Source organism: Asparagus officinalis, chromosome 9 (assembly GCF_001876935.1).
Source record: "Asparagus officinalis chromosome 9, Aspof.V1, whole genome shotgun sequence".
In the NCBI taxonomy this organism is placed as follows: Eukaryota; Viridiplantae; Streptophyta; class Magnoliopsida; order Asparagales; family Asparagaceae; genus Asparagus; species Asparagus officinalis.
Genome location: NC_033802.1, coordinates 61,648,155 through 61,672,216, shown reverse-complemented (window position 1 = coordinate 61,672,216; position 24,062 = coordinate 61,648,155). Strand labels below are relative to the sequence as shown.

Below are 24,062 nucleotides of genomic sequence, written 5' to 3'. Positions count from 1 at the left end.
TCTTCAATTAGAACAACACAGGTTACGGCCAGGTAATTCCTGAAAATAGGTATTCATTTCAATATCTCTGATCCTTATCTTGCTGAGTTGTCTCCGCTTTTTTCAGTAAAAACAGGTATCCAGTGTGCATTTTCTTCGCCTGATGGGAAAAATACAAGAACCTCATTATACAGTGTAGAGATATTATTACCCAAAGAAAGATCAATAGGAAATCAATAAAATTAAGCAGAAATCCTATCAGAACGTTCCACACGGTACAGAGCTTTCCAATCTGTAAAGATACCAAGGAGGGAGATGGTTTCGACATTTTATCACGCCACTACATAGTCCAGATCACCTTACTCTCAATTATTTGCTCCGAGAAGTATAAGGAAAGTACATCACATGCTTCTTGGACCATAAAAGAGAATCTTTCATTCCTGGACATGATATATTTTGCTCATGCATCTTTCTCCCTGTTAATCATTAGCCATCATAATTCGTCATGCTCACAATTTTCAAAAGTTCCCGCTGAATTGTGGTAAATAACCATAACACTTTGCACGCTGATAAAAGACCACTAGAGCTTGATATCTACAGGTAAATAGATAAATAGTTCCTTTTTACGTGTAAAATTGGTACTTCCAGCAACTATGTTAACTCTACGCTACACATGTAAAAGTACATTCTGTAGCTCAAGTAAACCCGGAATAAAACCCAGACCAATCCACTTGTTTCACAGCCTTCAAGCAAAATAATACAGAATCCCGTAATATAATTGTCCAAACCTTTGCTTTCTTGTGTATCAATCCCTCTTTAGAGCTTTCGAGAGGTAATTTCTGATGTAGGTAGCTGCAATGTAAGAAGATACGGTGAGAATCACTCCAGCAACAAGAATAAGGCGATCATATGATGAACTTTGAACTGTATAAACTCGCACTCCAATTGTATCCCAAAAGCTTTCTGTCCATACTGGATCCACTGCGCCCATCGAATCAGAGGCGTCCACAGGCATAACATGCCATGATCCATCCTCAAACTTTAGCCGTGTAGAATATGCTGGAATGTATCTGAAATATGAAATTCTTGGTATTATATAATCAATATGATGAAAGCCTGAATTCTACAGAAAGCTTTTGGCTAAAATTCACAAAATTACCATGAAATTGAGGACTTTTGTAAAGGAATATCATAAACTTATTTTTATTAGAAAAAAAGTATTCAAAACTGGAAAAAAAATACCATGAAGTGTTGGAAATTGTTGGTGATGGCGTTCATGACTTAAATAAAAGGTCTAAACTACTCTTGGGAATCGGAGAGGGACAGAGAATAATATAGATGATATATATAAATTAAACTAGTCATGTATGAAGCATGCCACAATATATTAGTAGTAGTAGACTTACCCATCATTCGCATATTCAACTTTTAACTTCTACGCTCTAATACATCTAGAATATGTTTTCGACCCATTTAAAATACACTGCAAAGTTTAAGTAATGTCAAGAAGAACTATCTTACATTTATTCATCAGATGCCAGAGTATCCAGGAATTGAATATTTATCTACATGGGTACATCTTTTTGAAGTACTTTTCTACGTATCTTCAAAGCCTCTTCCTAAAGAATATACCAAATAAAATAGAAAGTTCTTCCCATCTGGTATTATGTTGAAAAACACTTCAGAACAGGGATAAGTTGATTTGTATCCTACAACTGACTGCTAAGGTGCAAAAAGGCATAAAAATATAAGTCAAAAATAAAAAATGTCTTTAGATGCCTTTACTCTGTATTAAAACTGATGAATCCATACTTCAACTAATAATCAATTCTGAGAAGAATGACATTTTATTACATTCTTAGAAGAAAAAGTAGTTATAAACACACACCAAGGCGGGAAATACTTTTCCTACAGCTTTTACTTCTCATAGAACAATGAGAACAACATGGATTTGTTGAAGCATCTGTTATATCTGATCAGAGACGTCGATGAAGCCTGTCAAAGGCATTGGGGTTACTCACACAAAGAGGGACCACAGTGAGATCTGAGAATGCGTCGGCAAGGCTCATTAGCGGAAATCGGTGCAGGAGGTCAGTGGTAGAGGTGGTGTATAGAGAAAAGGTGGAGGACTTGGGAACTAATTACAGAGATTTGGAGAGGAAGCTCGTCACCAGCTCTGGTACATCTTATTTGCAGAGGAATTTCGAAGAAGTTTTTCATCTAAGTTTTATCTCTTACATGGATATATATAACGACAATGCTTCATCCCCAGATGAACACAGCTGTGCAATAGCCCACAAATAGCCTACAGCCAAAAAACAACAATGATAGCTCTTGTATAATGGCGTTGTGACCCTTTAAGCTAATAGGTAACTATACATAATGATAGCCTATGCTATTACTGCAGTAAGATCTCAACGACTTTCTCAATCAGCATTTTGACTTGATGGATCTTGGTCCTCTTACCTTCTTGGGTTTGAAGTTATCTCTCGTGTTCATGGTTATTATTTATCTCAGGGAAAATATGCTTCTAATTTTACTTCCTGCTAGCCTCACTGATAATAAGATTGCCTCCACTCCCCTAGAACCCAATGTTCGGTTTACTCCGGTGGATGGCACTCTACTCCCTGATGCTACATTATACAGACTGCTGGTGTGTAGTTTAGTATATCCGACTGCTGCCTCACCAAATATTGTCTACGTTGTTCATCTTGTTAGTCAATTTATGACAACAGCGCGTTTCATTTTGTTGGTGTTTTGCACATTCTCTGCTACATCAAAGGCACCCTATTTCGTAGCCTTAATTTTCAGCTAACTCCACTCTTGAGATATGTGCCTATTCAGATACTAACTGGGCCGGTGCTACCTATCTCCTTTGCGGATCAACCGGCAGATCTCTTCACCAAAGCTCATCTCCCTAAGTCATTTGTAGGGGTGGCAATTTATGACCCGACCCATCAACCCGACCCGACCTGACCCGTTTATTATGTGTATGGGTCGAATTACATGGGTCGGGTCATAAACGGGTCAACCTGAACTAATCTATTTATTAAATGGGTCAATTCGGGTTGACCCGAACTGACCCGTATAAACTAACAATGACCTGATAAGGCGATAACACCCGACTCGTAATTGAGGTAGCAACCCATCATCCATTCGTCTCTCATAAACGAAACCCTAGATTTCCCTCACTCCTCTCGAGCGGCAACGAGTAGCAACGATCCTCGAACCATAGTTCCTCTCTCTCCCCTCGAGCAGCGAGCGGCGGCGAGCAGCAGCGATCCTCGAACCATAGTTCCTCTCTCTCCTATCGAGCACTGGAGTTCTCCTCTCTCCATCGAGCGCTCGAGTTCTCCTCTCTCCATCGAGTCATAGTTACTCCTCCCTCTCTCCGATCGAGCCCAATTCCTCTTGATCACTGGATTTTGAGGTACACTCTTAGCTAGGGCTTTTTGATATTGTCTTCTATCAATTTTGGGGATTTTTTTTTTCATCCTGTCTTCTTTCAATTTTGGGATTTTCTTGCTTTTACTTTTATGGGCATTAATGTAATGAATTGAGGAGCTTTATAATATGTTTTAGTCTTGAGATCATATTAGTATTGATAAATTTATATTCTTAACTCAGTTTTATGGGCGTTAATTTTGGGATTTTCTTTCAATTTTCATGTCTTGAGATCATATTAGAATTGAGGAGTTTATATTCTTAACTCGGTTTTTGACTATGCAATGTATGTTTATATTCTTTAATTCTACTTATGCTTGTAGTTTTTATTTTTTATGCTGACTTTGTACTTCACTGTGGATGAGTTTTGCATAATTCTACTTATGCTTGTAGTTTTTATTTTTTATGCTGACTTTGTACTTCACTGTGGATGAGTTTTGCATCAACGTAATCAGATTGTCAATATAACTTTTTTATGCTGACTTTGTACTTCACTGTGGATGAGTTTTGCATCAACGTAATCAGATTGTCAATATAACATCACATCTGATGATCATGTGGTTCATGTAATAACCATGCTCTTCAGTTCTTCGTATGTGATGTTCATGCTCTTCAGTTCTTCGTATGTAATGTTCATGATGTCTGTTTATTGTTGCTATTTAGTGAGTTTGGTATACTCTTTTGATTTTTTTCCCCAGATATTGTGATTCTGGCAATGGTGGATTATATGAATCTAACTATTTTATTTGGTTCACTATGTTTATTCTGGTTGTTCAATGCATGAAGCCATGTTTCAGGATAGTGGAAAGTATTCAGTGGATCTAGTTCATCTCTAATTTTAGTTCTATAATTTTCATCACAGTTAATGGAGTCTAATTCTACCCATAATTCTATAGCAGATAATGTAGAAGTGGATTCATCTAATGAAGAATTAGAAGACATGTCTAGTCCTGTTCAAAAAAATTCCAAAGCGATAAATGTTGGAAGCTGAAAAAAATTAACGTCCAAAGCTTAAAAAATGTTTGACCTTGTTCAAGAGCTAGGTGGAAAACAATATTCAATATGTAAAAAGTGTGGAATCAAATATATTGTCGAAGGTAACCATGGAACAAAGAACATGTTAAGACACATGAAAAATTGTAAGAAATCTACTAGAGAGGATATTGAAGGTCTATCTAACTCAAAAGATTCTATAATGGGTTCCTCGAGATTTAATTTTGACCCGGATAAGTTTAGGGGACCCTTAATCTCGGCCATCATTATGCACGATTTGTCATTTTAATTTGTTGAGTATGAAAGTATTCAAGCAATCTTCTCTTATCTTTGTGAGGATATAAAACACATATCAAGAAATACGGTTAAAGTCGATGTTCTTAAAATCTATGGAAGAGAAAAAAAAATAGGCTTAAAGAAGCTTTTGAATCGATTCCGCGTAGAATTAACTTGACTTCCGATTTGTGGACATCAATAGCCACCGACGGATATATTTGTCTCACGGCACACTACATTGATCATGAGTGAAAATTACAAAATCGGGTTCTTAACTTTTCTTATATGTCACCTCCTCATTCCGGTGTTGCCATTTGTGAGAAGATTTATAAGTTGTTAGTTGATTGAAAAATTAAAAAGAAGTTGTTTTCTTTCACTCTTGATAATGCCTCCGTAAATGATGTTTTTGTTGATTTATTAAAAAAACAACTTAATTTGAAAAAAGCACTTCTTGGGAAGGGAGAACTTTTTCATATTAGATGTTGTACTCATATCCTCAACTTGATTGTCCAATAGGGTTTAAAAGAAGTTCATGATTGTATTGATAAAATTCGAGAAAGCGTCAAGTATATAAAAGGCTCTCAAATTAGAAAACAAAAATTTTGAGAATGTCTCTCTTATGAATCTTTGGAAGTGAAGAAGAGTTGAAGGCAAGATGTTCCAACAAGATGGAATGCTACTTTTCTAATGCTTGAGAGTGCTTTATACTATCGTCGTGCATTTATACACATGCAATTGAGTGATTCCAACTACTTAAGACTTTGTCCATCTCAAGAAGAATGGGATAAGGCCGAGAAGGTTAAGAGGTTATTAGCCACTTTCTATAACGTCACTTGTCTTTTCTCCGGTACAAATTATCCAATGACTAATCTCTACTTTCTTCAAGTATTTGTTGTGCAACGTACTTTAAAGAGTGGGATGAAAGATGATGATGAATATGTTAAGTTAATAGCAACCAAAATGTACAAGAAATTTGAAAAATATTAGAGTGAGTACAATGTTCTACTTGCTATTGCGTGCATCTTGGATCCCCGATACAAAATGCAATTTGTAGAGTTTTGCTATTATGGGCTATATGGACACAACTATGTAGCACGGACACGGATCCGACACGACCATCCGATACGCCGACACGAGGCAAATCCTAAAAAATACATAGGATACGTGTGTTCGACACGTGTGTCCGACACGGACACGGCTTCATGTTATGCGTGTCCGTGCTTCATAGGGACACAATTCTACGAAGCTTAAGAATGTGAAAGACAAGCTTTTCTCTCTTTAATGAGTACTCGAGCAATATGGATGGTGATAGAAGAAGAAACTTGGAGAAATCAAGCAAGGAGGGAACTTCTCGTGTGTATGATGACACAATTGATCAAGATTGCATTGATATCTTGAGGAGTTGAGGGTAATTTCTTTCTCAAGTAATTAGTATATCTCTTAGTTTTTATTATTTTTGCATGTATTTATATCTTGTATGTGTATAATTTCTTGCAACTTCCACATTGTAACGTGCTCATCAGTTAAATCTTTCTCAATAGTTGACAGGTGCGTGTGAGAGTAAATAACATACTACATGAGACTTCATATTGTATATATGCAGTAAGTTTGTTCACAACTAATGCAAAAGATAATAGTGTTAAGCTATATTTTTCCTAGTACAATAATATCTTGTCGAGCATGACACAAACACATTAGATGAGGCACAGACATGAACATTAATATGCAGACATGAACATTAATATGCATCAGGTTAACAGGTTGACACAATGACAAATAGTTGGATCTTGTTTACAGGTAATTGATGTCATTTATGTAGTTCTTTGGCTATCCTCATTTTATTTTCCCTGCCTAGTTCAAATCAATGTATAAACCTTTTTTCTCATTGCTGTTTCGGTAACTTATTGAGTTCTGAGAATAAAAATCTTAGCACAATTTAGGTCCAACCACTCATGCATTTTTATGGATCAAAAACTTCTTGTGCAATGAATGCCTAATTTTTCTTTAACAAGTTATATAAGCAATACTTCACATGCACTATTCTTTGTTGGTTGTCCTGCTTCATGGATTGTTACTTGATTTTCTATTTAAAAATAACACTGCAGATCTAATGTAGGTATGCCAACATACTACCAGGCTTTTACAGGGCCACGTTCATGAATACGTTTTTTTTCTTTTACAGATCTAATGTAGGCTCTGAAGCACAGACACGCCAAACTTGGACCCGAGTCCGTGTCCGACGCGTGTCGGATGTGGACACGCGCTCGACACGCGTCGGACACGCGGTTAACTCCACCGACGCGGGTCAACGCCCCGACACACCCCCGATTAGTTCCTGACTCGTTCGCGAACAAAAAAGAAACCCGAAACCCAAACTCAAACCCAAACACAAACCCTAATTTCATTACTTACCCTCCCGCTCTTCCTCGTCCTCGTCTCTCTCTCCCTTGAGATCGTCTCTTCCTCATCCTCGCCTCTCTCGAGCTCGAGATCGGCTCTTCCTCCCCCTTCGTCTCTCTCTCTCTCTGATTCTCTCTCTCTCTCCCCCCCCCCTCTCTCTCTCTCAATCCGACTCTCTCTCAATCTCTCTGTCTCCCTCTTCATCGCTCGTCGCTTACCTTTAATACGTGGCCTGCGATTAAGAACTCGATGAGAGAGAAGACTAGGGTTTAGAGAGAGATAATAGCGAATGGATAAGATCGGTAGAGAGAATGGGCCTTTATTTTTTGACAGAATACAAATGGGCCTTCTATTCCTCAGGCCCTACAAAACTAGTTTCTTTTAGAAATTGCACATATTTCGTTAGCAGGTTTTGTGTTTTTTCTTGGATATTTTTCTATTGGAATTAGTTCAATAAACACTTCAAATTATCTATATATAAATTTATATATAGACTTGTTAGTAGCTTACTATTTTGTGTTTGAGGATTACATTTTAGTTTGTTATTTGAATTTTATAAATTTATCTATATATAATAATAATATTAAAAAATTCTAGCCGTGTCACCGTGTTCTATTTTTTTGGGTTTTACCGTGTCCGTGTCCGTGTCGTGTCCGTGTCGCCGTGTCCGTGTTCGTGCTTCATAGAATGTAGGTATGCCATGCACATATTCCCTCCTAAATATAAAAACACAATATAGCATGGAAGTTGCTCTTGCTTTTTGATCGTTCATATATATCTTGCATATATTTATTCTCTCATGTTTTTCTATATTTAGGAATTCGACTCGTTTGAAAGTCAAGAAATTATTAGTTCTCAAAAGACCCAATTAGAACTTTATTTGGATGAACCAAGACTTGATCGTGGTGCACAACTCGATATTCTTTCATTTTGGAAAATTAATGAGCATAGATACCCCGAGCTCTCTCTATTGGCAAGGGACATAATGACGGTTCCTATTTCTACGATTGCTTCAGAGAGTACTTTTAGTGTAAGTGGGAGAATCCTTAACCAATACCGTAGCACTCTTAAGCCTAACAATGTGGAGGTTTTAGTTTGCACGCGTGATTGGTTATATGGTATCAAAGGTAGACAATTACTAATGTTATATTTTTATGTTTTTTTTCATCAAAATACATGTTATGAATTTGCTTATTGGTTTTCTTATTTTTTTATTAATGATAGATGACATGCAACCAAAATTAGATGAGCTTTCCGAGGATATCATGCAATTAGATGTTGGAGAATCTATGCCAATACAAGTATGAATCTCTTATACTATGTAGTCTCCTTGGCCTAATATAAACTTCGATTACTTGAATAATCAAAACTATAAAGTTGGTATGGTTTGATTTATTTGTAAGTAAAGCTCTTTATTTGATTGTTTTAATATGTTTCCTTGGACAGGAGTGATAGCATTTGTTTTTCAAGGTCAGATCGGCATTTTGGTATCTGTTCGATTACTTATGATTGCGGCTGTTCTTTTTTGGTTGTTAACATGTTGAATGTGATGCTGTTATTATTGGCTCAGACTATGGTGGCGGAGTTGCAGCTTCTATCCTTTCGAGCTCAGGCTACAAGGCCATCGTCATAGAGAAAGGAAATTACTTTACCTCACAAGACTATACGTCCATTGAAGCTTCATCAATGGACCAAATGTATGAATCTGGGGGAATTCTCAGTACTCTGGACTGGAACATACTGCTCTTTGCTGGGTCCAATGTTACATTAAACGTTGGGCGCTTTTAGGCGTCGGACTTGACGCCCAGCGCTTAGTCGCCTAGGCGGGCGCCTAAACGGTTTTTGAGCGTTTTTTTTCTTTCTTCATTTAAGTGGGGGTCGATGAGGTTTTGCTGAAGGTCGGAGGAGGTAGCGAAGATGTTCATATTTGGAGGTTAATGGAGTTTGGAGGACGTGTAGGCTACGACACATAAAATCACAATCAAGGCCTACAGAGTGCAATCTACGTAAGCAGACAATGCTCCCCTAAACGCTCGTAAAATCTAGATGGGCAGCTTAAATACTGCCTAGGCGCTAGGCGCTAGTTAGGCGGCCTAGGTACCGCCTAGGTTAAGGCGTACGCCTAAGCGGACTAGGCGGAGGTTTTTTAAAACAGTTGTTGGGTCAATGGTTGGAGGAGATCGAGAGGATGGTTCTCATGGCAGAAAAGTTCAAGGCAGAAGATGCAGCGAACAAGAGAAGGTTTGAGGCCAGGAATGCACTGGAGACCTGTACATATAGCCTGAAGAACAGTATTAGGGATGAAAAGGTTTCCTCGAAGATTTCTTTTGCTGATAAAAAAAGGATCAAGAATGCAGTAGAGCAAGCAATCCAGTGGCTGGACCGTAACTAGTTGGCTGATACCAAGGAGTTTGAGTATACGAAGAAGAAACTCGAGGAGATATCCAACCCTATCTTCACCAAGATGTACAGGCAGTGATGAAGTTTTGATCAGTTCATACGACTGAACTATGCATAATAACTCTGTTTTATTCATTTATTTTGCCAAATTGAATTTCTGAACTGCTTAACTAGTGCTTAATTTTAGTATCAAGAACTAGCTGATTGTATTATGATAGTTTGATATTTGTTAGCACTTTAGGTGTTCTTGTCCTATTTTGATTCTTACGCATGAATCTCACTGTTATATTCTTGTTCTGATATGACTTTTGTCACTTCATACATCTGAAACAGGAACTTATCTACTAGTGTTTGTTACTTATATCTTTGATACTTACATGCTCATATGATGCAATGCTTATAATCTTCACCATTTATTCTTCAATATCTACCTAGTTAAAGTTATACACGATTAGAATATCTGATCGATCTTTTTCCTATGATCAAACAAAACAAGATAAGCTCACAACCCAATCATAATTTGTAACATAGAACAAACCCAACTAGTTGCATGGATGATTTTTTTCATCTGAACCTTTTTTTCAGTAATATCAATTTGAATCAGTCATTCGGGGTTATAGATTTGATTATTCAAGTAAGTGGAAAAAAAACATTAATTATTAAATGGGTCATTCGGGTTATATGGGTCAGGTTGGGTAACCCGTTTAATAAACGGGTCGGATTGCATTAATCCATTTATTAAATGGGTCGGGTCAGGTCACACTTATACGGGTCGGGTCAACTATGACCCGACCCGACCCGACCCGTTTGCCACCCCAACGGTCGACTCATTTGCAAGGCTAGTTTCCAAACTTAAGCTGGTACAATTACCATCTTCAGTTTGAGGGGGACTGTTAGCACATGTAGTCAAACAACATTAATAGTATAGGTTATCATTATGTATAATTACCTATTAGCCTAAAAGGTCACACAACATGATTAGTGTACAAGAGTTATAATTGATGTTTGTGGGCTGTTTATCTGCTATTTGTGGGCTATTGCACAGCTGTGTTCTATGGATGAACCATTGTTGTGATACATATCCATGTAAGAGATACAAATAGACATGAAAAACTTTTTCAAAATCCTTTGCAAATAACAATGTGTATAAGAAAACTAGTGTTACTTATGGAAATGTAACTACAGACGAGATTGTTTGAGAACAGGAGACAACCTTCACCAAAGGTCATCCTGTATCTATGATTCAGTTATGACTTACGTGTTCCATATCTTGACTTCTTCATCATTTGAGCAATACCAGGAAATACCACTTTAAAAATAATAAGTATATCTATATTTGTTACATAAAATTACCTGGTTGTGGAGATCACACATCTACCTCCATTCGTCTCTGCTCCTATGCATACTTCATAACTATTGCTACACTCTCCTGTGCAGGAACTTAAATTATTCTTTGGAGTGGATGTCTTTTCCGCCAAAAAGTTCCAGACAAATCTAGAAGTATCAGTGGCATACTGAGGATGCTCTGTGTCAGAAGGTGAATCAAGAAAAACACCAACATAGTGATTTGGGCAGGAACTGCTAGGGGAAATAAAATTTTTCACAATGTCACAAGAAAGGCCGGGATCACAAGTCAACAGGCATCCCACCAGTTCTTCAACCATTGAGACATTAACTTTAATGGAGTTTAATGTCATAAGATCTAATGGTGAGCGGCCACTAGCCATAACATAAATGGCACGAGCAACCAGCACAGCTACTGATGACGAGTTGATATTTGCTGCATAGAAGTTGGGGGAAAGAAAGATAAGATGTCTACTTCAAGTTAAACCTGCAGTTACAACAATCAAGATGAAAGTTCAACGTACAAGGGTTATCCAGATGGCTGTGATAAAACTTGTTGGCAAAGGAAGTATCAAAATCCTCCAAAACAACTCCTGAAACTGAAGAGTTCTGCAAATAGTCAAAGCATCAGAACAACAGTACCATTTCAGTTTCAATAGACCTATAAAAATGGCATGCAGCAAGCTGTGCAAACTCAGATTTGGCTTCAATTTCAATAGACCTATAGGACTGTTGTAACACCAATAATGTTTTATGGATCAAAATGTTGGGCAATTAAAAAATAACATGTGCAAAAAATGTGTAGCAGAAATGAGGATATTAAGATGGTCCCGTAGGTATAGACTGAAAGATGAAAGATAAGATAAGAAATAAGTGCATCCATAGTAATTTAGAGGTTGCTCCTATTGAGGATTAAATGAGAGGGAATTGACTAAGGTGGTTTGGTCATGCACAATGGAGACCACCTAGAGCACCGGTTAGGAAAAGTGATAATATTATAGTTTATGCGACAAAGAAATCTAGAGGAGACCTACGAGAATTTGGTTGGAAGCAGCTAAGAAGAATATGATAAAGGTTAACTTAACGGAGGAGATGACCCGAAATAGAGTGGAATGGAAGAAAAGGATGCATGTAGCCAAACCCAAATATATAGGATAAAGGCTTGTTGTTGTTGTTGCTGCTGTTGTTGTTGTAGTAATGTCTTGGGAGGGAGGGAACGATTACAAAAATAAATAAATAAATAAGAAAACAGAACAAAACGTAACCTAATGCTCGAAATGCTGGAACTACCAGAAGACATTATTAATATAAAATTTGAAGAAAGCAATTTAAACAGTCTAGCTATTAATGCAATTTTTTGTCATTTTACGAATAAAAGATGAGTTTTCACTTATATTACAACCAGCACCGTGCTAAATCTCACTAGGTTCACTGCAAACTTTCACTTGGAACAATGTTCTAAACAAATAGGCATGATTAACTTCACACAGACCATATTTTTGCATCATAGACTAAAATATGGGCCTTAACTTATACTAGAATATTGGCTTTCAAATTACCAACCTTTCTTAAAAATGACATTATCGAAGATGGAGGTACACCAGGATTTGATTCATCTGCTGCTTTGACATTAACATTGTCTGAACCAAGCGAATTACTGGCAGTCTGGAAAGCACTTAAGATTTCTTTTCTAGCAGATGAATCCTGTAGCAAGCAGTAACAATAATCTAAGAGCTGTTATTTCAATTATTACACATGTGCTTACATGAGACTTAACTTTCCATAAAAAGCTGAATAGTTAAACTTAATAATTAGATAGGCATAAGGAGATATAATGGTGACACGTGCAGTACAGAAACAATATTAGCAGAAGAAAAGATTGACAAGGTTAAGGTCAGAGGAGAGAATAAGTAAGCTTAGGCTCAATCAGAAATCTTGCACTGGTAGTAACTATTTGTATGCTTCACGCCAAAAGATGTAAACTTTATCTTCTGATAAGTTCTATTCTCCAGCACAAAACAATGGAACATGGGCTCCACTGTGGAAAAATCTAGTGTTTCACTAATAATTCCAGTGGTCGAAATAATATGTCACATTAAAGTTTTTATTTCTGTTTGCCTTACCTTTAACTAGATGGTAGTTGGAAATAAACTGACAATTGCATGGTGTTGAACAATTCAAGTATGTTTTACAAAATAACCACGTAGGACATTTTAGACTTGAAAACCTATGTTTACAATAGTTGGAAATCATAACTTCAGCCAATAGCTATGTTATATGGTTAGTCATTCCCATACAGCCTTGTTTCAGATTTTTCAATTTCATTCTCATGTTCCTTCAGCAAGGATAGTACTATTAAACCTTAGCACTATCTTGAACAATGTAATTCAAGTCTAAATAGATGCTCTTATTGTCAGTCTGCTAACTAATCTTGATAGATTTTTTTTTTTCCATGTATACGTATTATAAACTCAGCGTTGCAAGAACTACAACAACAGTCGAATTTAAATAACTTCAGTTGCCCAAACTCTAATATACTTAATTTATTATTAGAAGACACAAAAAGTAATGAGGTTATTATTAGATCTCACCAGGTCTTTGAGGGCCACTAAATAATTAGAATCCTTCATATCAACAGAAGGGTGTATGTAGAGAAGGACAGAATGGTCTTGAAAGCTACAAATATTGTGGGATCTTGGAGGCATTTCTTATTTTACCCCCTTTCCCTCCCATTCCCTTGCCCCTATTTTGCATAATTGTCCTGCATCAGTCCCTATTATAGTGGAGATGAGTTGTGGTCATGTGTAGTTGCTGGGTGTCATTATAAATGTAAAAACAAGCATGTAGTTGCTGGCTGTCATTATAAAAATGTAAAAACAAGCAAGTAGCTAGTTATACTATTGCAGTTGCTATATTTTCAATATTCTAACAGAGTCGTTAATAATCATAAGCACGCCACTTACTTTGTTCTTTTTTCTTTTTTCTCTCTCCTTTGAGAGGGTACTTTCAATGATTAGAATTATTTATTAACTTCCATTTCTTCTTGGAGCTCTACAAGTTTTTAGCCAACAATTTGGTGTATGAAATGTCAATGATAAGCTGTTGAAATGCATACCCATTAGTCCACATGATCCAAGAACACAGAATTTATTAGCTCAGCTGCATCACTAGTTCTTCAGATATAAAACTGTATAGAAAAATATCACATCGAAGGCAATTATAAAGCTCGATAAAGCATAGCCAAAGGCAGAATCTCACCCCTTGCAGGTGAGCATAGAAAGTTGTGGCACCTTGACCAAAGCCTTTCCCCACAGATCCCATCTCCAAGACCTATAAAGCAAGAACAATGGCAGTCATTTGAGATGATTTATTTAATCTCCAACATATACAGCACAACAATGATAGACATTTGTGATTCTTTGTTATCTATGATCACCAGCAAAGGAAAGCATATTGACATGGATAGTGCATAACATAAACAAGTACAATGCCAGAAAAGGAGCACTTTTGTGTAACCAAAGGACAAGGCATGAAGATTAAAAAAAGTTTGTATAGAAAGACCCATTTTATTACCCTAAGGCATGTCTAGGAAAAATTAGAATGCAGCAATATAAGGACAGAATAAGGTTGCAACAGGATATTATCTAAGCACTCCTGTTATCTATGGAGATTTATGGACTTGCTGCTTGCAGCATCGAAAATAAAGTATCCGGGAAGACTATATCTCCTCATTTGACTAGTACATATAGAAAAAAAAGTGTCTGAGATGCCAACAACAAGTCTTAAAATAATTAACTAAGTTTCTAATGTAGACTGGAACAAGAAACTGTTTAGTGTATCGCTTTTATGTGCTGAACAATTTATGGTTAAACAAAATGCAGCGGAAGGGAAATGAAGTATCAATGATAATTAACTCGATGATGTCCTTAATGAATTTTTCCTTTAACATATTTGGAAAAGTCAGCTGAGAAAGGGAGCACAAGGAGGAACATCCTGACTAGTAGATAGAAGGATATAAACTAGACAGCATACTTCCATAATCATAGCCCAGAAAATAGTTCTTCCAGTCCATGACCTAGTCAATGATCAGCGAACATAGTAGCAGATGATAAAGAAATCACGGTAGGTGAGAAATCATATGATCAATGTCAAGACAGAGAGAAAAGATGACATATAATCTATCAATTTCTTGATCTATACAGATCAAGCAACCGTCAATGCTAATTCTGTCAATCATCTAACACAAACATTATTAAGAAAAACATTAAAGTGTATAATTTTTCTGAAGTATATGTTTGCACATGCAATAGCTTTGTGCATGTTAGCTTATATGTTGGTAGAATATTTAGTTTCTATATGCTGATTTTGTATCATATACTTCCCAATCACATACCTGCCTCAGGCTTCAAAATATAGCAGAGATGGAACTGATATTCTGACAATAATAAATCACATGTTTGGTTCATCTAGAAAGAGACCCCAATTCATAGTCATTGCACAAGGACATGAAAAGTTCACCTGCTCAATCATGGTGCCATTAAGGCCATTAACAGCATCTGCACTCAAATCTAGTTCATGTAGAAATCTCCTGCTACCAAGGTATCCCCAAGCTTCTCCAGTGAAAACCGCAAAAACAATCTATAACAAATATACAACAAAGGAACAATGGTATAAGTAATATATTGCACTGTCTTTTGATGAGAAGAGATGATTAAAGCAAATAAAATGGGAATCCAGTAAGAGTAGTTAAAAGAAAATGGCAAACTGTAACCCACGGTTAGTCCTGCAGAATTAAAGAGAATAACTATATAAGCTGTAATATGTAGTGAACAAGTAACAAACTGCTTCTGTAATGATTAAAGAATAAAACAATATAGCTCCTATCCTGGTTCTCTGAGATTGAGTATATGAATTGAGTTCTTTTCAGCCAGTCAACTCTGTTACGGGCAACATTCTTAGTAAAACACATCACTCTACCCAGGTTTTTAAGGTATATATCTCATCCTACAATCACATTTACTTCAGATAATCCTACGGCTAATGGTGGTGTACCTGTGAGTCCACTCTGTTTCTTTCACGAACAACCACCATAGAGTAAATTCCTGTCTTATACAGAAATTTATGCTGCCTCCAATTTTCCATGTAATCACTTTCTACCCTTATAATTGTCGTTCATCCGTCTCAAATCTTGACTTTAGCTAAGCCCATCCTTTTGAGCATCTTGACTAACCAACATTGCAGACCCATAAAGTATGACTTTTCTGGATAGAATTTTCTAACCTTTATCTAAAGGATTCCTCCCAAGCAACAAAAATGACTTCCCAAAGGTCCAATAAGAAGAAACAGGATAAACAGAAATCGACAAGGAAGCTAGAGATCAGCTAACACTCGGAGAAAGCAAGAGATTTTTAATATACTTCATCCAAAAGACAGTTTCTCCCAGTTCCACCAAATATCCACCCAATATAATAGACACATGGATTCTTTTGCGCATTCAATCACATAACTCAAGCACCACATTCTCAATAGCATTGCTTTTCTAATATATATCTCACAATATTTATCTACTCTTGGTAGTCTAATGAACTTGGATGATAGCATGTAGCCAGCTGACCTGTTTTTTAAACTCATCCAAGCCATCAACATGAGAAAGAGCATCAACTGCAGCCAGCATTGCAATCAATCCCTGTATACAAATTGCCATAAATTAATCATAGCATTCTCCAAACTTAGGGTGAAAAAAGCAGCCAAGAAGTGGTGTAAATTTCAGATTATAAACTTACAGACAATGGAGAATCAGCACCAAGACTTTTGTCACGAAAAAAGGAGGCAGAATCTTGAGAAGCAAGCACCATCAAGATAGGCTTTGGTGACTCCAAAGACGAAACATTTATCGGTGGTAGTGAAGACCAGACACTGCCCTTCAGATATCAGAATTATGCAATTAAAGGTTAAAGCACAGAAAGCTCTATATTCTCATAGAACTTGTAAGTTAGATTGTTAAGTTGTTGAACTGAGTGATATGCCCTATTTATCACAATACCTTAACAAGTGGTAACAAACATTCTACTCCACAATAAATATAGCAGCATAACAGTCAAGAATTCACATGGGGAAATTTCACCTGTATCCACCTAACGGCAAACAAGTCCTCTCTCTGAGACAAGATTCAGAATCACGTGTTCCAGCATTTGTTGTCTAAAATAAGTGAAGCATATTAGAGAACATTTTTCAAATATAAAAGTGTTAATTTATGACAAATATATAGCTATTAAGTACAACTTTAATGGAAAAATCCCCCACCTGCATGGCTAGGTCAAACTCTGCAACACCTACTGGATAAGCATTTTTGCTCTTCTCATTTGTAGCTACAGTCTAAACCAGATGACAGCAAACAACTTTTAGACAAAAACCGGTTATGAACAAATTGCAAAATACTACATTAAATGACATGCAAGATCCATTTAATCAGAAAAATGTACAGCATTAGCAGGCACTGATCTAAAACTTTGAAAACACAAAAGCACTACTGACGACAAGCGTAATTAGCATCTGAAAGTGTAACAAGTCCTTCCAAGGGGGGAAAAAGAACAAAACAATATGTTGCATACTACTGACCTCTTGCACCATTGAAGTACTCTCCTCAGAGAGTAAAAATACAGGGAAATTGTAGTGATTCCGCATAATACCAGAACCCTACATAAGAAGTATGTTTGTCATCCAGAAGAATATGTAGAAAAAACATAAATTTGGAATAAAAGTAAAATGCAATTTCTTCAAGTTTACAGGCAGATGGTCTGGCATATACAAAAATGTCCCTCTCACAGACTTACAGCAAGGTTCCATCCGTAACTGAGGTCCCGATATGGTGCAAATTCAGCTTGTGGAAATTTCTCAGCTGGTGAAAACCCTATGAAGTAACACTTTGAAAGTTTATTAGCTACAAAAACAAAATGAAATAATAAAATCATAAGAAATATCCTTCAAAACTTAATATGAGCATATTACCGGCCAAAATTTTCTGTGGTCCGGTCGAGTCGACCAAAACACCAGCAATATTTTTTGCAAAATGTGGATCATTAGAAACCCTGAAAATTCAGCTGAAAAACTATAAGACATGAGAATTTTGGCAGGTTAAATGAGTGCACAAAGAACAAACAATGCATAAACCACCTTCCCCCAATGCCCAAAGAACAGAGAAAGAATTGAGTAAGAAATAAAGACACAATAAGTTTGTCAGTTTAGGCCAGGATTTCGTTAAGTTATGGGTCATAATCAATCAGTCCCAGCCGATTACACGTCAATGTTGCTTGACCTGCATCGCCAGCAAGCAACTCAATTGATTTGCTTAATAACTCCAAATAGTACCTAGGGTACATTTCTACTAGATCAACAGTCATTATTTATCCTAACAGTTGCCAGCAATTTGAATCCCACTCATCATAATTTATGGCATAATAACTAACATCTCTTACCATGTTCAGAATAACTTTCCTTCCTCTGACACGCTTTACTGTAACCCCCCACCCCACAGTGAACTTTATCTAAAGGTATATTTGAGTTTGAGTACATGGAAGTCATACAAAAAACGGGCAACTTCGTATATGGAATTACGGACGTGGGAGCACAACAAACAGCACGTCAAACAAGCACATAACTGGTGACAGATGGTACCAGCATAATTTATGAATAATCAGTGACATGACCTCTACCTTTCATATTATCAAAGGCCTAGAAGATTTCTGGATTAAAAAAAGGCCTAGAAGATTTTAAAAGCTATGACAAGATGAAGCAAAGGTTTCAAAATGTGCTGTGAATGCAGGTAGTAACAAATAAGAGGCGCCCTAAAATAAGTGCTGATATGCCTGTGAAAGAAACTTCTCATTTCTGCTAGGGGCACCAAAAGCGCCCGTGCACCCGCCAACTGGTCCTGAGCGTCCTTTAATCTCGAAATGGGCGCAACAACTTTTCCACGGCCAGGATCTGCAGATAACAAGTAATAGCTCATTGCAAGAAATGCTCTAATCAATAAAAAGCACAGCGACTCTCCTCTCTGCATACTTACTTGAACAACCAATTTCACCCGAGAGATTCAAAAGCCGAACACATGCGTATGCTTCAAGATTCAAGTACATTGCTTTCTCAAGATCAGGCACGGACTCCAACGTGCTGCTCTCTCCTGAAATTCCCCCAAAATTCACAAATTATAGATAAGAAACATGAGTGAACATCTCATCCCCCCCCCCCCCCACACACACACACACACCCTATTTTTCCTTCTCATAATAAATAACTTTGCAAAACCCTAAATAAGTTCAACCAAGTGCAACTTAAACATGTTAAAACCCTAATTCTTCCAACAACATAACAACATAATAGTATTAAAAATTCAATAAAATATACAGAAACATAATGAAATTTAAAAGAACATGAACCAATTGAATCAGAAATTAGAATATTTTCTCGTGCGAAAAACGCAGCACGAATTTTTAGACTAAGCTCTAAATGGAAATAGAAAGAGGCTATCCGTACCATTTACTCGATGAGTTGGAATTAGGAACAAAAGGATTGAAAGCAGCATCGGCGGCGGGGATTTGGCCATTTTCACGCGAGATAGCAGCCCTTCAGTTCACCCCAACATCAAGTGCGAAGACGGAGCCAGACAAGTGGTATGAAGTGCTTTATATTGTCACTCTCTTTTCCCATTCGTCATTTCATGACTCATGAGTAATATGCTTGTGGCAGTCAGTGATGATGGCTGACAAAATTGGGTGTGATATTATCGTTATTCTCACGTTATTAAAATGCACGTGACTTCGGTCTAGACACGGCATCATATTTAGGTGGCTTACCCACACGGATACGGATATGGATGTACCTCGTAAGAAAAATTCATATTCATATCCGTTAAAATCAGATACGGTTATGGATACAGTAAGAAAAATCCGTATTCATATCCGCTAAAATCAGATACGGTTACAGATACGGATGCATATATATCAGTGGATATGCATTCAGATACAAAACAGATATGATAAAACTAGATAATATTGAAAGAAAACATAATACAAAAGAGCTCGTTAATATGTTCGTTATAACTGAAAAGCTAAAATTAGACATCTTGATCATCAAAATTAACCACAAATCCATAATCTAATAATTGAAACTATTGTAAAAGTTTGACTAATATGTATCTGGATATTTCGGATACGGATATTTTACTACAAAATCATATTTGTAACTATATCCTGTCGGTTATAGATTTGAGTAATCATATCTGTATCCTAACGGATATGGTTACAGATATTTCCTCGGATACGAATACAGTTTAACACTTTTAGGGCCCATTTGTTTGCACGGAAAGTGACTATGAAATAGCAGAAGTAGAGGAAGTAGATGCTACTTCTGCTACTTCTTGATAAAAATGTATGTTTGTTTCTCTGTAAAAACTACATCCGCTACTTCTTTAAAAGCTGACGTGGCGTCTACGTGGCACCTCTATTTGCTTGATATTTTTCCGTCTTCGAATGCTCTGAAATACGACGGAAGTTGATGTAAAGTGGGGTCCACGCGGAAAAAAGATTCTCAAAATCATAATTACGGAAGCCATCAAATTACAACTGACTCTTCCTCTTCTAAACAACCGACTCTGGCCCTTCTATTGATAACCTCACAATCGACGTCCCCCGCGTGAAAGGTTCCCTCAACTCGCGGCAATTCTAGTCCATGCCGTCTTCGCGCGTGGCAAAAAGCGTTCATCCTTGTTTTCAATTAGAGTTTTCATTTTCTATCTTCGGTTATCTTATTCTCAACCATGTAATTAAAGCTGGGACTCTATTATAAACTTTTTTTTAACCCAACTGGTTCAGGTACTAGTCGTGGATCTGGAAAGCATCCTCAACTTATGCCATCGACCCCAAGATGGGCTGTTGCCAATGGTGCTGGAGTGATACTGAGTGTTTGTGATGAAGAAGTTATATCCGCTATGAGACTGCAAATCTTACAGCGGCAGTTGTTCCTGCTCTTTTGCTTCCTCCTCCTACAACTGCCCTAGATGAGCATCTAGTAGCAGGTTTGCCTGCACTTGAGCCATATGCCCATTTATGTCATCTGTGATCTTATCTTATAACATTATACTTGCCTCTTTATATACCTAGAGACTTAAGAGGAGGGAACATTTAACTTTTTGTTCGTGTAAGTCACATTTATTATTTCTAATAACTTATTTTTTCTACAAGTGTAAATGACATTTATTATTTCTAACATGCGTGGATTTAAGAGGATTGAAAATTTTAACTTTTTGTTCCGTAGAATTTAGAGGCCGAGATTAGTTAACTTTATTGATATAGCTGGGTACACAATCATAGTGACGGATATAAAAAAATAACCAAACCCAGAAGCAAAGAAGATATATATAATCCATGGCTGGTATGATTAAATATTCCAAAGAAGCCATCATAAGAATATTTGTGGATGTTTACTACTTGAAATTTTGTCTGGTGAATCAGACATACAGGTTAAGGACCTGGAACCTATAAGACTGAAAATATGATTTCTTTCATTATTGTAGAGCATCCAAACTTTTGGAAGGATGTTCCTTGTATACCTGGGTGGACATAGTATTTGATGGGTAACAATCTAGAAAATGTAAGTAAGTCAAATTATTACATATGTTGCTCAAAAACTTGCAAGCCCGAAGGACCAATATTTTTTGTCGATGTTAATAGTAGATAAGAATGTAAACATTTGTCATGTTTTTTTCAATTTAAAATTTACCCTAATAGTGACTTCACTGACCTACTATATTGATGTTGTTTTATTCGTGATGTAAGCTTTCTAACTTTTAAGCACAACAATCTTCGAGGCCTGTGGTGTGTTATAATACTTCTATTTCTATTTCAATGACAATCCAAATAAAAAAATGGAAGCAACATGTATTAATTACTTCCGAGTAATATTTCCAAGTATTATCCAAACAAAATAAGTAAATGAAGAGGAAGAAATTCTACTTCCATTACTTCTAAAAATATATGAAACAAACAAAAAATGTTATTTCCGCTACTTCCTATTTCATAGTTTTGAAAGTTACTTTCGTAATCTATTTCTTATTTCTAATACTTCCATTATCCAAACGGGCCCTTACTTGCACGTTGAACATCTATTTCTTTTTTTATTTTGTTACAAAATCTGATCCCAAATAAATAAATAAAAAGAACATTCCACCTATGTTTGTTCGAAATAGGGGTATTATTTAGAACTACTTAATACATTTTAGTGTTAAAAAAGACATAGTGTTATTTAGAACAACTTAACGGAGTTGGATTTTAGTTAGAAATATGAAGCTTTAGTAATTTAATATAGAATTAGCAAAACTCTGTAGATCTAATATGCCAAAAACTTACACCTCATTTTGGTACTATAAAATAGACTGGAATGAGAAAGGAATGGACCTAGGGATAGAATAGAACCGAGCAAAGTGAGAATGGAATGGACTAAGGAATGGAATGAAACTAATGTAAGAATGAAATGCTCATTTCTGTTTCTCACTTTTGAGTGCAAGTTTACAAAATAAAGTAGGAATGGATGTATAGGAAAATTATGTATTGATTTCCATTTAAATAGGAATGCTCATTCCCTACCATTTTCATTGGGAATGGTCATTTCTCACATAAAAGTGGGAATTGATGAGACGTGAGAATGGATATTCTCGCTTTGAAAAAGAGATTGAGTTTAGTAGAAATGAATGAGAAGTGAGCATTTGTATTCTATTCCTACTCATTCCCCCATACCATACCAAACGAGGCATAATTTTTTTTTGTCTCTTGGAGCTAAAATGTGTCAATTATACAATTACTGCATGTGAATATGAGAAAGAGTAGACACCAAAAGGACAGAACATGGGCAAGAGAGACAGAAATTGTTAACTCAAATATGATTGGTATTATTGGATACTTAAGTTGCCATAAAATTATTGTACTATGCATTAATAAAAAAACAACCACATGTTATAAGGTATATATAACCTTCATAAATGCAACAATATGAAAAGAAGAATGTAAAGTAAAAGTTTTACGAAAAGAAATATCTTTTCGTGAATGCTTAGATAATTCAACATATGCACTCATCGTGGAATCAATACTTCAATCTTCTAAAACATCCTTTAAAAAATGAATCAATTGTAATTAGATTTTTATATCAAAAAATTATAAATCATAATCTCTTTGAAGACTTGGTAAATTAATAAAATTGCAGGAGTATATGAAAATAGGAAATTTATTTTTACATATCTACTTTTTAATGTAAAACTTTATAAAATTGGAAGAACCCATTTCACTATTCCATTATAAAATTATAAAACCACATGACAATATAATTCCTATTTTAAATTTCTACTATTAAATGCAAAAAGTACATGGAAATTAAAACTTCATTTTCCTATTATAATTGAATTGCGAGGAAAACTATATGTAAAGGTGATGTGTGTATATATAGGGCTTTTTCCATCTTTGTTCCCTAAATATTTTAAGTGATTTAAAATTAGTTGCTCCACTTACAAGCTAGTTAAAATTAAGAGTTTCATCATCTTTTAACAATTTTGGATGAACTAGCAAACTTCGCAGCTATATCAATATCCTTCCAATCCCAAACCCCGACAAACCTTCACTGGAGTGCAAGTTGGGGAAATATTATACTAGACTTAAAATTAATAATTTTGAGTCCAGATTTTATGATGATTTTGGTAATTATTTGTTCCTAATTAACCACTACTCAACCATGATTAACAATTTAGATGATAAATGGAACAAAAGATATTTCAAAACACTTCAAAAAGACAAAAAAAATGATTTGGAGGGATTAAGTTCAAATGTTAAAGGTTTGGGGGATTAATTTCAAGTATGAAAGCTTTGGGACCAATTTTAAATATGAAAGATTTAAGGGACTATATGAATTTTTTATCTCTACTTTAATTGTTAGCAAAAAGCCACCCCCCCCCCCAAAAAAAAAAAAAAAAAAAACCCCCCCCCCCCCCAAAAAAAAAAAAAAAAACAAACAAACAAAAAAACAAAACTAACCCAAAACTTAGATTTTAACAAAAATAATAAGAAACAATTATTTGACATAATTAGAAGATCTAAGGATCATATTGAAAATTATTTTTGATAATCTCCATATTTTTTTTTCTCTTTCGTCTCTACCCAAATAACTTTTTTTTTTTGGGGGGGGGG

At 36.0% G+C, this 24,062-nt stretch overlaps 1 protein-coding gene across 1 annotated transcript; it reads right to left on the bottom strand.

Annotated features, from left to right (window-relative positions):
• Positions 213 to 19,517, bottom strand: LOC109823762 (nicastrin). The gene is made up of 16 exons (XM_020390133.1): positions 19,369 to 19,517; positions 18,902 to 19,015; positions 18,702 to 18,819; positions 17,845 to 17,924; positions 17,670 to 17,746; positions 17,455 to 17,532; positions 17,140 to 17,211; positions 16,961 to 17,034; positions 16,620 to 16,752; positions 16,451 to 16,522; positions 15,355 to 15,474; positions 14,095 to 14,166; positions 12,400 to 12,540; positions 11,361 to 11,445; positions 10,846 to 11,272; positions 213 to 1,049 (listed from the first exon to the last, which is right to left on the bottom strand). The coding sequence occupies exons 1-16, from the start codon at positions 19,436 to 19,438 to the stop codon at positions 785 to 787; spliced, it is 1,998 nt and encodes a 665-aa protein (XP_020245722.1). The 5' UTR covers positions 19,439 to 19,517; the 3' UTR covers positions 213 to 784.